At 34.5% G+C, this 15,051-nt stretch overlaps 2 protein-coding genes across 2 annotated transcripts; both read right to left on the reverse strand.

Moving 5' to 3' along the window:
• Positions 1 to 1,939: 1,939 nt before the first annotated feature.
• LOC145674768 (uncharacterized) lies at positions 1,940 to 10,591 on the reverse strand. Its single transcript, XM_081744960.1, has one exon. The coding sequence runs from the start codon at positions 10,576 to 10,578 to the stop codon at positions 8,608 to 8,610; it is 1,971 nt and encodes a 656-aa protein (XP_081601086.1). The 5' UTR covers positions 10,579 to 10,591; the 3' UTR covers positions 1,940 to 8,607.
• Positions 10,592 to 11,898: 1,307 nt separating this feature from the next.
• Positions 11,899 to 13,086, reverse strand: LOC145675037 (uncharacterized; the record flags this gene model as incomplete). Its single annotated transcript, XM_081745405.1, has 1 exon — positions 11,899 to 13,086. A coding segment is annotated over exon 1 (1,188 nt), but the record flags the coding sequence as incomplete, so codon positions are not given.
• Positions 13,087 to 15,051: the final 1,965 nt, after the last annotated feature.

Below are 15,051 nucleotides of genomic sequence, written 5' to 3' on the forward strand. Positions count from 1 at the left end.
GGATTTTTTTTTATATATAATTTTAATTTAGAGGTACAACTTAGGGGAGGGAAAGGAGAGATATTTAAAAATGTCCAACATTAGTGTCGAATCCATAGTTTACGGGGTCGCTGAGACGAACACTGACACTTCCAATATCATTTTAATCCAAATTCACCCCTTTATGTCCAAAATGAATTGTATTCTCCCGTGCGAAGAACGGGTATTCTCCTAGTAATAAACTAATAACAAATTTGGAATCATTAAAAGCTATATTTAAATAGTTAACACCCTAATTACACTTCTTTTCTTTAACTTATAATACTGGCCCATCGTAGCGTAGTTGCTGATGTTCTCGCCTTTGGTGCGAGTGGTCCCGGCTACGATTCCCGATGAGGAAATTTGATAGACAAGGTGTAACAACTTCCCCAGGACAGCCACTCTGAGAGAAACTTTTTCCTGCGTTCCTCTCATTCACGCCAGACAAGTGCCGCCATGGTACCCATCTCATATACAAATACGTCTTCTTTCTTTCCCCATTCGTTTCTTTCTTCTACCTTCCTCGGACAGTGGAGCCGCTGAGGGACGTCATCCCTCATATGAGATAACTTAATACCATAAATGTCGATAATGCCCACAAATTTGTATAAATAAGTAAATAAAATTAAGTTTACAATGCTTCAACCATGTTCTCAAATCTAGCGTCTGTAATATCGTCGCATGAGAACAAGAGGAACGTAACTCCAAAAATGCGATTTTCGCTTTCTTCATGTTTGGACATAATTTTGAAAGCCCCATTTTGTGGAAATCTAACGTAACGCCATCTCTTCTCCTCGTTGATTATCTGTTGTAATGTAGCTCAATTTACCATCTTATTAAAAACATATCTTTCTAAGAAAATAATATTTTTGTCTTCTCGCCTGTAAACCTACGGAAATGGAGTTACGTTCCTCTGGTTTCATGCGACAATATGAAAGGGTACATTTCTGCCACGAGCGGCGACCACTGCCTCAATGTGAAAGATGCATTTAGACATTCTTGATATCACTTAACTGAACACAAAAGAATTTCCATTTGTCACTTCCAGCTGCGCCTTTTCCCGTTGTCTCTTGCCACTCAGATGATGTCACAGCCATGACGGCACTCAAAGCCACATGCGCATGCAGCTGTTTTCTAGTTTTCTACCATGACCTCACCATGGATAATGTTTGTTCCTTTGTGTGAACAGTGCGAGAACGGCCCTAACGGGTTAACACAAACACAATAAGGAAAATTCTTATCCTTTAAAATGTTAATTCTCATTGTCTCCCTATCTGTTTGTTGTAAAGCGAAAAGAAATTAATCTTACAAGTGTCCCCGAAAAAGTATCCTTTCTACTGAACTCTCAGTCAAAGGCTGTTAAGAGGCTTCATCACGGCAAAATTAAAATACCGCTAATTTTACAGTAATTATGTGATATCTTCAAATAGATAATCGAAATGTGAAACAAGAGCTCGCTAGACAATATTATTTTTCACGAGATATCGTTGTCACGACTAACGTATCTGCTTTCCATTCAGCCATTTTGAAAATTGATATTTATTTTCGCGTTTCTAAATGGCTACAAACGGAGAGCTACTAGGTGACTCATGATAACGGTATCTCATGCAAAATAATATTGTCTAGGGCGCTCTTGTTCCACATTTCGATTATCTTTTATCTATTTGAAGATATCATATAATTGCTGTAAAATTAGCGATATTTTAATTTCGCAGTGATTAGGCCTCTTAAAGTAAATTTCGTTTGTACGTTTCTGAACATGTTGCCAAACACAACTGGATCTCCATGTAATCACCTATTCTCGTGGGATACCTTCCCGAAAAACTTAAAACGGGCTTCGGGATTGCAGATGTTGATTAACCTGGAAAATAATATTCGTAAACTTACTTTCAAATGAAATGTTAGATTCATACGTCCACAACTTCCCTGGGGTGGAGCTTCAGCAACTATGCGATTCCAGCTGGAGAGATAGGAAAATGCGAATGCACTTGAACCGAAAAAGCGACCAAGAATATGACAACATATCTACGTGGAGTCTTTTGTGTATATATATATATATATACCTCATCCTGGGAGGAACATGAGAAGGGAAAAAAATGTTGAATTGTTGAAGACCATAGCATTACAGGACTTTGGCAAGATATGGAAAAAGGAGTAACTTACCTATAGAAAGCAAGAATTGATCATACAGGTTTGCTTTGGGGTAAAGCAACTATCCAACACGCAGGAGGCTGGGTTTCGATTGCCATCAATTCAGCATTCAGTGTTTCTTTGCTTATTTGATCATAATTGTAAGCAATGAATTGTCTTTATAATTACCGAAATTTTAATAAATTTCTAGTAGACCTATTTAAATATCATCCGTTGTCGATCTACTGCTGGATGACGACCTCCCCAATACTTCTTCACAAGCATCTGTCTTGGACAGCCCGTTTTCAAATTAATCCACAATGCTTCTTAATTTCTTCGTATTAGTGCGTTTTCGAGGTCGCTTCTTGACTCTTTATATCCAGTCAAGGATTGTTTTTGCCAATGTTCCATCAATTCTTCTTACAATCTGTCCCACCCAATGTCTTTTTTCATTCTTTTTGTTTTCACTATTATATCCGTCACTCCTGTCATCTTCCATATTTCTTTTCTTGTCTTTCCGTGTTGGTTATTCCGAGCATATTTAGCATAATTTAATGTTTATTCTGTGCTGTGTTAATACAAATTGTCGAAGTTCCTATACTCTGTTATGAGTGTGTGTCCTCCCTCACTCCCATTCCACTTGTTTAAATTCACCAGTCAGCCCCATCTGATGTGGAATAAGGCTCTTTGCACAATACGTTGACGCAAACCTTATATTATGTTGCTGTCTTTTTCAACGTGTTGGCAACGCTTTGCCGTGGTGACTTGCATTACGTGCTCAAGAGACAATGGGCAGTGAAGTGGCCGTGATTCTTTGAAAAACTAGTTCAGTAACATTAGACGTCATCGGCGTTCATTTCTATTGCTTTTGATATATTAATTGCTCTATTATAATGGCAAACACATATAAAACTCATTAGTGTGTATATTACTTATAAAGGAATATTTTCCCTTAATATTTTGGTGTTGCTCTTTGTCAGTACTAGGCGTAGGAAGACGGACGCTTTGTGCAGAAAGCGCGAAAATTAGCATTCTGGCGGCCCCATGATGAAAATTAGGATACGTTTTGTACGATACTGAAGAAAATCTGTAAAAAGATTGATAATCTTGGACGTTGTAGTGAAATATATTGCATAAATTGTTTCTTGAGTTAGTATAGTTTTATGGAATTAATATTTTAGTGAAAGCAAACGTACATATGTGAAATAATACAATATAGTTTAAAACCGCAAGAACGCTCATTGTGAATATCAATTGTAATGGGAGCGTAGAATGAACAATTTACCTTAAAAATCGAGTGTAAACAATATATGTGATTAAACGAAGAATTCTCCAAGGAGTGGTGAAATAATAATATAAATATCTCCTACAAACAATGCAGTTCACAATGTTGTTCTAGTGAAAATTGGAGAAAATAATACTGTCAATTAACGTAACTAATCTTTCTAGTTAATCGGACCAATAATAATGAAAGCATAGTAAAACATTCGCAGAAATACAAGTTTAATGGTGTAAATCTGAATTTATCGTATTTCAAGTAATTACACATTAAATTCTGCAAGCAGGAGGTGCAAGGTAAAAGAATGCAGATGGAGGCTTAAATTCATCACCTTCGGAATAAGAAGACAGAGCGGCAAGGAGTTAGTTCACACGGAATTACTCTAAGTTCACCCCCCCCCCCTGAATCCCTTGTAATTGAAGTGTAATGCAGTGATGTGTTCAGTGAACCAACGTGTGCTAAGTGGTCATATATCACGAATCTCAAAATAAACCGGCAACAATATATGATTTCATTTTAAATTAATCCTTCGTCATTTTTTATTTTTTTTTAAATAAAACTCAAAATGGGCTAAAAGGTTATGAGAATTTATCGAAACAGGTTTATCAATAGAAATATACTGAAAAAGGGTGCACGTAAGTAAATCTAATATGTGAATTGCTTTTTGATCAAATAAAATTTACCTTATGTATTTGTTTTGTTTTCAATTATCTTGTCTGCGTCTCTTGCATGAATCACTACAGGAATTGTTAGTGTTATGTACAGGCATTTACGTACACTCTGCAAATATAAAGATTGGCGTGCCAAGGATGGTGGGTACGCGCGAGCGCAACCTCAGCTTGAGTTGTTTTGGTTTGTGATTTAATTAGGAGGTTTTTATGATTTTTACTCTAACCACTACCACCTGCAGAGTGAAGTACTTGTTCGTTTTAACCACTAAGTCAGCTTTAAATATAATAATAACTGCTCGAACATGGGAAACCGAACCCAACCGGGTTACAAGAATGGCACCCGAACAGGGACGGACTAGAATCGAACCCAGTCGGGTTACACTGTGTGGATACTACAGATAGTAGTAACAGTGCAATGCAATATACAATGCAACCCGGAGTTTAGGATAGTAGAACTTTTGAACCTGAAGAGATGCACAAATAATGATTATACCAAAATAAAGCCTTGTTAATGCATATATTTTTAAACTAGGAAGCAACGATTGAAGTACACTACGAACAACACAGTGTTGTCAGACGTAACCGAAGGTGGAAATCAATATTTTGCAAAACATGTAGATTGACTCATATGTATGGATGTTCTGTCGTTAATTTTCAATTTGTTTAGTTGGAGTAGGTGGGAGAAAAAAGAATTTTTCATTTACATCGATAACCAATCAAATGAGGCATCTGTAAGTGGAAACTAAGGAAATTGTAGTTTTCATAAATTAGCACTCTGAATGTGCAACACTGATGATTTTTCACTGCATCAAAAGGTGTGTTAAGGATTTGTCTACATTATGCAATTCCTGAAAACAATGAAAAAGAAGTTTTAAAATTATCATGATAAAGCTTTTACTTACATGCACCCAGCAACATTCTTACTATCACGGAATGAGTTATCAGCTCTACAGCAGATGCTGGAAGTGTCCCCTGTTTTGATTCAACATTGGTTCACACGTTTTACCATGTTGGAAGCTACTTTACGAAGAGTAGAAGTGTTAATGTTCTCAATGGCACTGCGAAAGTTCTAGGACTTGTATAGTTCGATAATTGTTCTTGTATACCTCTTGCTTTAAGTAGCCCCATAGAAATGAGTAGCAGTGTTGCCGGGTACATGTAAGTAAAAGTTTTATCATGATAATTTCAAAATTTCTTTTTCGTTGTTTTCAGGAATTGCATAATGTAGACAGATCCTTAACACACCTTTTGATACACTGAAACATGAGCAGTGTTGCCAATTCAGAATGTTAATTTATGAAAACTACGATTTCCCTAGTTCTCCCTTGCAGAGGCCTTATCCGATTATTTGTAGCTGGAAATGAAAAATCTTTTTTCTGCTCCATAGTTTTCAAGCTACTCCAATTAAACAAACTGAAAAGTAACGACAGAAAATCCATACGTATGAGTTATGATTCAATTTACGTGTTTCGCAAAAAAAAAAAAAAAAAAAAAAAAAGATTTTCACCTTCGGTTACATTTGACAACACTGTGTGGTTTCTAGTGTACTTCAATCGCTGATTCCTAGTTTAAAAATATATGCATGAACAAGGTTTCATTTTGGTATTTCCATTATTTGTGTATCACTTCAGGTTGCAAAGAGCTACTAGTCTAAACTCCGGGTTGCATTGTATATTGGACACCCTGTAATATAATTACTATTCATGAATGAGATGAACTAAATGTTCAACATAATGTAGTATAGATTATTTTAATTCAACTTGTGTGCAAAGTAAATAATGCGGAAATATGTACAATTTGAAAGACATTTGTGTATGATACTTCGACACCTCCCCGTGACAACACTGATTCAATTTAAATTGTTGTTGGTGGTGTAAACGAGGCACGAAATTCGCAGTAAGGGATGATAGTACACATTTACGAATGTTCTTCAAATGCTCATTTTCTAATATTCTCTATCGTTTGCGTCGGTATCCATGTTTCTTTAGGAACGTTAAGTAAATGAAGATCATGTAATCTTAAATTGTATTTGATAGACGACATGGTTTCTATATGACTTAATAGTATTCCTAATGTCCATATTGATGTATTTGAAGTTATTATCTGGCATACCTGGATTAAGACAGTTAAATGGAAGAGGAGATTTTGTGAATTAGTTTGCATTGAAGATTTAGATGGAAGATGTCTTATTTAGTGATAGTTTCGGCACCTAATGATTTCTGCTAAATGAAAACTACAGCTCTAGTTTAGATTGTCCAAAATAAAACGGTTTCTTTTGTTTAATTTTTGGACAAATTAGATCAGTGCTTTCATTGCTAAGCGTTTGATTACTAATTCCTAGAATATTATTCAGGAATTTTGGCTAGACTTCATTAGAAACAGTCAAGATTGATGATAATCAAATCTTCTGTTATGGTGCTTGATCCCATAATAAAGTAATCGCTGAAACGTAATTTCCTTAACTCGAACTTTTAGGTTATTTTCCTTTTTCTTTCTTTTTTTAAACCTCATTTGTCGCAAATGTAGATTGTTGTTAAATCTATACTTCCTTGGAACAGTAATTGATTTCTAAACAACTTCCACGTCCCTTATACTATACGAATATAACTTGATTCTTTTAGCATGGGGGGAAAGCGAATTGCATGATACCTAAATTATAATTTTTAAATGTATGAAAATACATAATGTTGATACGAAGACAAAGGTTTTTTTGTAAGCGCTATCCTTTCGATGTAGGCAACACTTTTAACTTCGCTGTATGGTTAGTTGTCTAACTTCACTAATTGTACGGCGCAAATGCACCACCTGGTATATATTATATCAAATTAAATGTTGTTGATTATATTTGACTCAACAACTGTGGACCAATTTTGTTGTCTGTTCAAATTTCATGTTCATCTATTACCGAGTCCTGGATATTGTTTTCTGAACAATTATTATTGCATAGTTATTTGTATTGTATTCTTTGGCGTTGCTTTTTTCTTTTATAGGCATAAAAGTTCTGTTGAATTGAGTAATATTTTTCATTTACCGCATTCTAAGGAATAAGACGCTACGAACTTAAGACTCACCTTAATTTTTAAGAAATTTTTAAGCAATGTTAGGATGGTGGGGTGGAAGAGAGACAGTGTTAGTAATTTTGTGAATGCCCTCAACTCATGTTCGTCGCATCAGTGCACTGCTACTGCCAGTTGAATCCATTGCTTGCCAGATAGAGTTACGTTTGCCGCGGCATCGAATATACGACCATTTTTAAGACTGGAGAGAATTTTAAATCAAACCCTGGACATTTTTATATTAATTTCGAGTATAAAATGCACCTGAATTATGGAGGCAGACGTGAAATTAATTTCTAGGATATTAGCGTCCAAATAGTCCTGCTATTTTTGGTATTTTATTACATTGTCAATTTTTGAATGAACTCAGTTATTTGTCAACCAAATACAATTTTCTACTAATATATGGAGAGGTCGAAGAAGGATAATCACGTGCCTCTTAAACGATAAAAGACAGCAGACGTTACAGTCTACACTCCTGGTGTCCAATGGGAACATTTCGCTGAAGTTAGAGTGTGAAATTCCTTATATAAACTACCCATTAAAAAATAAAGAACACGTGTTGCAGAGTTTTCAAAAAATTTCTCATCTAAAGAGGAAAGTTGCTACATTATTTAAATTTTCACTTTACATTTATCAGACTTTATTTTTCCCCAACATAAATGAATATCGTATTCAGAGCCCTAGAGTATTTTCACTATTCACTAATGAAGATCAGTCAGTTGAAAAGGGAATGTAGTTAAGCCAATCAAGCTATCTCAAAATAAAAATAAGAGCTTAGTACTTATCTGCTGATTTTATTGTCCTGATGATTTCAATACTGGAAGAACACCACATAACACTGACACTTAAAATAAAATAACAACATGCCAATAACTTCACGTAGCTGACAGGCGTTTCTTACGTCCTAACACTCCGAAGTCTCACTCACTAATAATCGTTCACCAGCGCTCGTGTATAGAATAAAACAATTAGCGGTGGCTTACAACACAAAACTGCTACGGAACAAACACATATCTTCTCCAAATTACAAATGAGGTTAAAAGAACTGTCACAACTTGGCGTCCGAACGTGGGACCGGATATGCTCACATTTGTAAAATTGAGTCATATTCGAGAACTCTGGCATGTGTGAAAGTTAAACGAATATGTTAGTAAATCAACTCTGGTAGATATTACATTATAAACTACAAAAGAGACAATATATTATGACCGTTACACATACAACTGACATATGAAATGAGTCAATAAACGTCTTATTAAAAGTAAAGAAAAACGTAACTATTTCAGTCACTTAGCATTAATTCCTTTATACGTAACATTCTTCTAAGTTAGACTATGATAATTATTATCCACATAGTTTATGATAAAATGTTTGTATGAATATACGATAACGTAACAATACTTGAATCAAGATAACACATCATAGCGGCTATACTGAATATCTTATGAAACTACACTCTGTTTGGACTTGGTGAGTGTCTATTGCGTCTCTCTCTTGTGAGAGGTGGATCATCTCTAGTTTCGCTTGTCGCTCGTGTGAACTCTTGAGGGTCACGATAGGCATGTCGCACTTCTTCATCCTCGTTACTCCGTGTCCATTGATCAGCTTCAGGCTGTCGCTGATTCTCGTTGTGGTATGCGTTAAAGTTCCTCCACTTGTTCTTACGTTTTCTATACCATCGTTCTCTTCTATTTCTCTGATGTCGGCCTCTTTGGGACGTAACTCCTCCTCGAAAGTAATCGTTCCTGGAGTCTTGGAAACGCCGTGAACTTTCTCCTGATGTGGGACCTGGATCTGTTTGTTGAGATGTATTTACATTACGAACCCAATAATTTTGTCGTTGCGCATGGCTGGTATTTTCTTGCTGTCGACCTACTTCTTGTGTCATACGTGAGTCCCTGTTCCATCCTGTAGACTTAGGTGGATTAATATTGAAGCTTTCAATGTTACGAATTGCACAGACAAAGTCATTCATCGTGTGGAAAGGAATTCCGAGTATTGCTTTCTGATATTCATAGGGTAGGAGTCTTCGTAAATCTGCTAACAGAGATGGATCACTTAAACCGGGTTGAAGTTCTTTCATTTGTTTAAATTTCTCTATACAGAAGTCAACAACCGACTTATCTAGCTTCGGGTTAAATCGTCTGTTGCGGATGGCCTCAAGTTGCTGTGCAGTTGCCGTCTCAGTATGGAACTGACGCAAAAATGCAGAAACAAAATCGTAATAGGAGTAGAAGTTACTTTGTTCCAATTCAAACCAATGAAGTGGACTTCCATCTAGCAACAACGGTATTATCTTCAAAAATTCTTCTTCCGGAATGCCCTGGATACGAGCTTGGGCTTCGAATCTTTGGATAAATCTTTGAGCGGTCATTGAGCCGACGTAGCCATCATAACGGACAAAATGTCTCAAATCTCCCAAATTATACGTTCTAATTGGGCGACGGTTATGCTTTCGCTGCCTGTGATGTGATCTTAAAAATAATTCTTCGTCACTCACCTTCCGCCGGTCAACATCACTATCATCTTCAGATGTACTGGTAACGGAATAATTCAGTTTTCTTTTTTCTCGTAACTTAGGCATGGAAGTTACTGGTAAGTCCAACGCTGGTTGTTTCATCTTCCTACAATCAAATCTTGCGAGTTGTTCCGGATGCTCTTCAATATGAGATCTTACTGTTTGAATATCAGTTCTCAGTTTCTGAATTTGCAATTCAGCTTCTGTTCGGATTTCCCGAGCATTTTCTTCAGAAGTTTCTTGCAATAGGCGAAGATCCTTTTCAATAGTGTTTTGTTTACTTTCTAGGTCCTGTAATCCTTTCTGCAATGCGGCCATACGTTGCTCCGTTTGTTCTTGATTATATGAAACTTGCTCCAATGTGGAACTATTCATCTGTTGACACTCTACTTGCAGTTCACGTTTCACATCTCCTACTTCTTCTTTAACCGCTAATATTTCTCCAGCCAACCTCAAATTAGTGTTATAGCATTGCGCTTTAACTGCACCTAATCCTTCGTGTAGCTGACCTTGCTTCTCTTGCACGTCTTCAATTTTATCGCTTAATTGCTTCATCTCATCCCTTATTACTTCAAATCGTTCATCGATTTCTTGTTTCATATCGTCACGCTGTCTATTCGCCTCTCTCTTTAACTCTTCTTGCAACTCATATATTCCATTTTGTACTTCTTCTCGTATTTTCTCTTGTTGTTCCTTCATTTGTTCTCGTATCTTCTCTTGTTCTTCTCTTATTTCTTCTTGTTGCTTTTTTATTTGTTCTTGTATCTTCTTTTGTTCTTCTTTCATTTCTTCTCGTGTCTTCTCTTGTTGCTCTTTCATTTGTTCTCGTATTTTCTCTTGTTCTTCTCTTATTTCTTCTTGTTGCTTTTTTATTTGTTCTTGTATCTTCTTTTGTTCTTTCATTTCTTCTCGTGTCTTCTCTTGTTGCTCTTTCATTTGTTCTCGTATTTTCTCTTGTTCTTCTCTTATTTCTTCTTGTTGCTTTTTTATTTGTTCTTGTATCTTCTTTTGTTCTTTCATTTCTTCTCGTGTCTTCTCTTGTTGCTCTTTCATTTGTTCTCGTATTTTCTCTTGTTCTTCTCTTATTTCTTCTTGTTGCTTTTTTATTTGTTCTTGTATCTTCTTTTGTTCTTTCATTTCTTCTCGTGTCTTCTCTTGTTGCTCTTTCATTTGTTCTCGTATTTTCTCTTGTTCTTCTCTTATTTCTTCTTGTTGCTTTTTTATTTGTTCTTGTATCTTCTTTTGTTCTTCTTTCATTTCTTCTCGTGTCTTCTCTTGTTGCTCTTTCATTTGTTCTCGTATTTTCTCTTGTTCTTCTCTTATTTCTTCTTGTTGCTTTTTTATTTGTTCTTGTATCTTCTTTTGTTCTTTCATTTCTTCTCGTGTCTTCTCTTGTTGCTCTTTCATTTGTTCTCGTATTTTCTCTTGTTCTTCTCTTATTTCTTCTTGTTGCTTTTTTATTTGTTCTTGTATCTTCTTTTGTTCTTTCATTTCTTCTCGTGTCTTCTCTTGTTGCTCTTTCATTTGTTCTCGTATTTTCTCTTGTTCTTCTCTTATTTCTTCTTGTTGCTTTTTTATTTGTTCTTGTATCTTCTTTTGTTCTTTCATTTCTTCTCGTGTCTTCTCTTGTTGCTCTTTCATTTGTTCTCGTATTTTCTCTTGTTCTTCTCTTATTTCTTCTTGTTGCTTTTTTATTTGTTCTTGTATCTTCTTTTGTTCTTTCATTTCTTCTCGTGTCTTCTCTTGTTGCTCTTTCATTTGTTCTCGTATTTTCTCTTGTTCTTCTCTTATTTCTTCTTGTTGCTTTTTTATTTGTTCTTGTATCTTCTTTTGTTCTTTCATTTCTTCTCGTGTCTTCTCTTGTTGCTCTTTCATTTGTTCTCGTATTTTCTCTTGTTCTTCTCTTATTTCTTCTTGTTGCTTTTTTATTTGTTCTTGTATCTTCTTTTGTTCTTTCATTTCTTCTCGTGTCTTCTCTTGTTGCTCTTTCATTTGTTCTCGTATTTTCTCTTGTTCTTCTCTTATTTCTTCTTGTTGCTTTTTTATTTGTTCTTGTATCTTCTTTTGTTCTTTCATTTCTTCTCGTGTCTTCTCTTGTTGCTCTTTCATTTGTTCTCGTATTTTCTCTTGTTCTTCTCTTATTTCTTCTTGTTGCTTTTTTATTTGTTCTTGTATCTTCTTTTGTTCTTTCATTTCTTCTCGTGTCTTCTCTTGTTGCTCTTTCATTTGTTCTCGTATTTTCTCTTGTTCTTCTCTTATTTCTTCTTGTTGCTTTTTTATTTGTTCTTGTATCTTCTTTTGTTCTTCTTTCATTTCTTCTCGTGTCTTCTCTTGTTGCTCTTTCATTTGTTCTCGTATTTTCTCTTGTTCTTCTCTTATTTCTTCTTGTTGCTTTTTTATTTGTTCTTGTATCTTCTTTTGTTCTTTCATTTCTTCTCGTGTCTTCTCTTGTTGCTCTTTCATTTGTTCTCGTATTTTCTCTTGTTCTTCTCTTATTTCTTCTTGTTGCTTTTTTATTTGTTCTTGTATCTTCTTTTGTTCTTCTTTCATTTCTTCTCGTGTCTTCTCTTGTTGCTCTTTCATTTGTTCTCGTATTTTCTCTTGTTCTTCTCTTATTTCTTCTTGTTGCTTTTTTATTTGTTCTTGTATCTTCTTTTGTTCTTTCATTTCTTCTCGTGTCTTCTCTTGTTGCTCTTTCATTTGTTCTCGTATCTTCTCTTGTTCTTCTCTTATTTCTTCTTGTTGCTTTTTTATTTGTTCTTGTATCTTCTTTTGTTCTTCTTTCATTTCTTCTCGTGTCTTCTCTTGTTGCTCTTTCATTTGTTCTCGTATTTTCTCTTGTTCTTCTCTTATTTCTTCTTGTTGCTTTTTTATTTGTTCTTGTATCTTCTTTTGTTCTTTCATTTCTTCTCGTATTTTCTCTTGTTGCTCTTTCATTTGTTCTCGTATCTTCTCTTGTTCTTCTCTTATTTCTTCTTGTTGCTTTTTTATTTGTTCTTGTATCTTCTTTTGTTCTTCTTTCATTTCTTCTCGTGTCTTCTCTTGTTGCTCTTTCATTTGTTCTCGTATTTTCTCTTGTTCTTCTCTTATTTCTTCTTGTTGCTTTTTTATTTGTTCTTGTATCTTCTTTTGTTCTTTCATTTCTTCTCGTGTCTTCTCTTGTTGCTCTTTCATTTGTTCTCGTATTTTCTCTTGTTCTTCTCTTATTTCTTCTTGTTGCTTTTTTATTTGTTCTTGTATCTTCTTTTGTTCTTCTTTCATTTCTTCTCGTGTCTTCTCTTGTTGCTCTTTCATTTGTTCTCGTATTTTCTCTTGTTCTTCTCTTATTTCTTCTTGTTGCTTTTTTATTTGTTCTTGTATCTTCTTTTGTTCTTTCATTTCTTCTCGTGTCTTCTCTTGTTGCTCTTTCATTTGTTCTCGTATTTTCTCTTGTTCTTCTCTTATTTCTTCTTGTTGCTTTTTTATTTGTTCTTGTATCTTCTTTTGTTCTTTCATTTCTTCTCGTGTCTTCTCTTGTTGCTCTTTCATTTGTTCTCGTATTTTCTCTTGTTCTTCTCTTATTTCTTCTTGTTGATTTTTTATTTGTTCTTGTATCTTCTTTTGTTCTTTCATTTCTTCTCGTGTCTTCTCTTGTTGCTCTTTCATTTGTTCTCGTATTTTCTCTTGTTCTTCTCTTATTTCTTCTTGTTGCTTTTTTATTTGTTCTTGTATCTTCTTTTGTTCTTTCATTTCTTCTCGTGTCTTCTCTTGTTGCTCTTTCATTTGTTCTCGTATTTTCTCTTGTTCTTCTCTTATTTCTTCTTGTTGCTTTTTTATTTGTTCTTGTATCTTCTTTTGTTCTTTCATTTCTTCTCGTGTCTTCTCTTGTTGCTCTTTCATTTGTTCTCGTATTTTCTCTTGTTCTTCTCTTATTTCTTCTTGTTGCTTTTTTATTTGTTCTTGTATCTTCTTTTGTTCTTTCATTTCTTCTCGTGTCTTCTCTTGTTGCTCTTTCATTTGTTCTCGTATTTTCTCTTGTTCTTCTCTTATTTCTTCTTGTTGCTTTTTTATTTGTTCTTGTATCTTCTTTTGTTCTTTCATTTCTTCTCGTGTCTTCTCTTGTTGCTCTTTCATTTGTTCTCGTATTTTCTCTTGTTCTTCTCTTATTTCTTCTTGTTGCTTTTTTATTTGTTCTTGTATCTTCTTTTGTTCTTTCATTTCTTCTCGTGTCTTCTCTTGTTGCTCTTTCATTTGTTCTCGTATTTTCTCTTGTTCTTCTCTTATTTCTTCTTGTTGCTTTTTTATTTGTTCTTGTATCTTCTTTTGTTCTTCTTTCATTTCTTCTCGTGTCTTCTCTTGTTGCTCTTTCATTTGTTCTCGTATTTTCTCTTGTTCTTCTCTTATTTCTTCTTGTTGATTTTTTATTTGTTCTTGTATCTTCTTTTGTTCTTTCATTTCTTCTCGTGTCTTCTCTTGTTGCTCTTTCATTTGTTCTCGTATTTTCTCTTGTTCTTCTCTTATTTCTTCTTGTTGCTTTTTTATTTGTTCTTGTATCTTCTTTTGTTCTTCTTTCATTTCTTCTCGTGTCTTCTCTTGTTGCTCTTTCATTTGTTCTCGTATTTTCTCTTGTTCTTCTCTTATTTCTTCTTGTTGATTTTTTATTTGTTCTTGTATCTTCTTTTGTTCTTTCATTTCTTCTCGTGTCTTCTCTTGTTGCTCTTTCATTTGTTCTCGTATTTTCTCTTGTTCTTCTCTTATTTCTTCTTGTTGCTTTTTTATTTGTTCTTGTATCTTCTTTTGTTCTTCTTTCATTTCTTCTCGTGTCTTCTCTTGTTGCTCTTTCATTTGTTCTCGTATTTTCTCTTGTTCTTCTCTTATTTCTTCTTGTTGATTTTTTATTTGTTCTTGTATCTTCTTTTGTTCTTTCATTTCTTCTCGTGTCTTCTCTTGTTGCTCTTTCATTTGTTCTCGTATTTTCTCTTGTTCTTCTCTTATTTCTTCTTGTTGCTTTTTTATTTGTTCTTGTATCTTCTTCTTGTTCTTTCCATTTCTTCTCGTGTCTTCTCTTGTTGCTCTTTCATTTGTTCTCGTATTTTCTCTTGTTCTTCTCTTATTTCTTCTTGTTGCTTTTTTATTTGTTCTTGTATCTTCTTTTGTTCTTTCATTTCTTCTCGTGTCTTCTCTTGTTGCTCTTTCATTTGTTCTCGTATTTTCTCTTGTTCTTTCTCTTATTTCACGCACTCTGATGTGATCTCTCTTTCTTCTCGTGTCTTCTTCTCTATTTCTTCTGTGCTTTTTTATTTGTTCTTGTATCTTTTTGTTCTTCATTTCTTCTCGTGTCTTCTCTTGTTGCTCTTTCATTTGTTCTCGTATTTTCTCTTGTTCTTCTCTTATTTC

This window comes from Thermobia domestica, chromosome 18 (genome assembly GCF_964235325.1).
Source record: "Thermobia domestica chromosome 18, izTheDome1.hap1.1, whole genome shotgun sequence".
Classification (NCBI taxonomy): Eukaryota; Metazoa; Arthropoda; class Insecta; order Zygentoma; family Lepismatidae; genus Thermobia; species Thermobia domestica.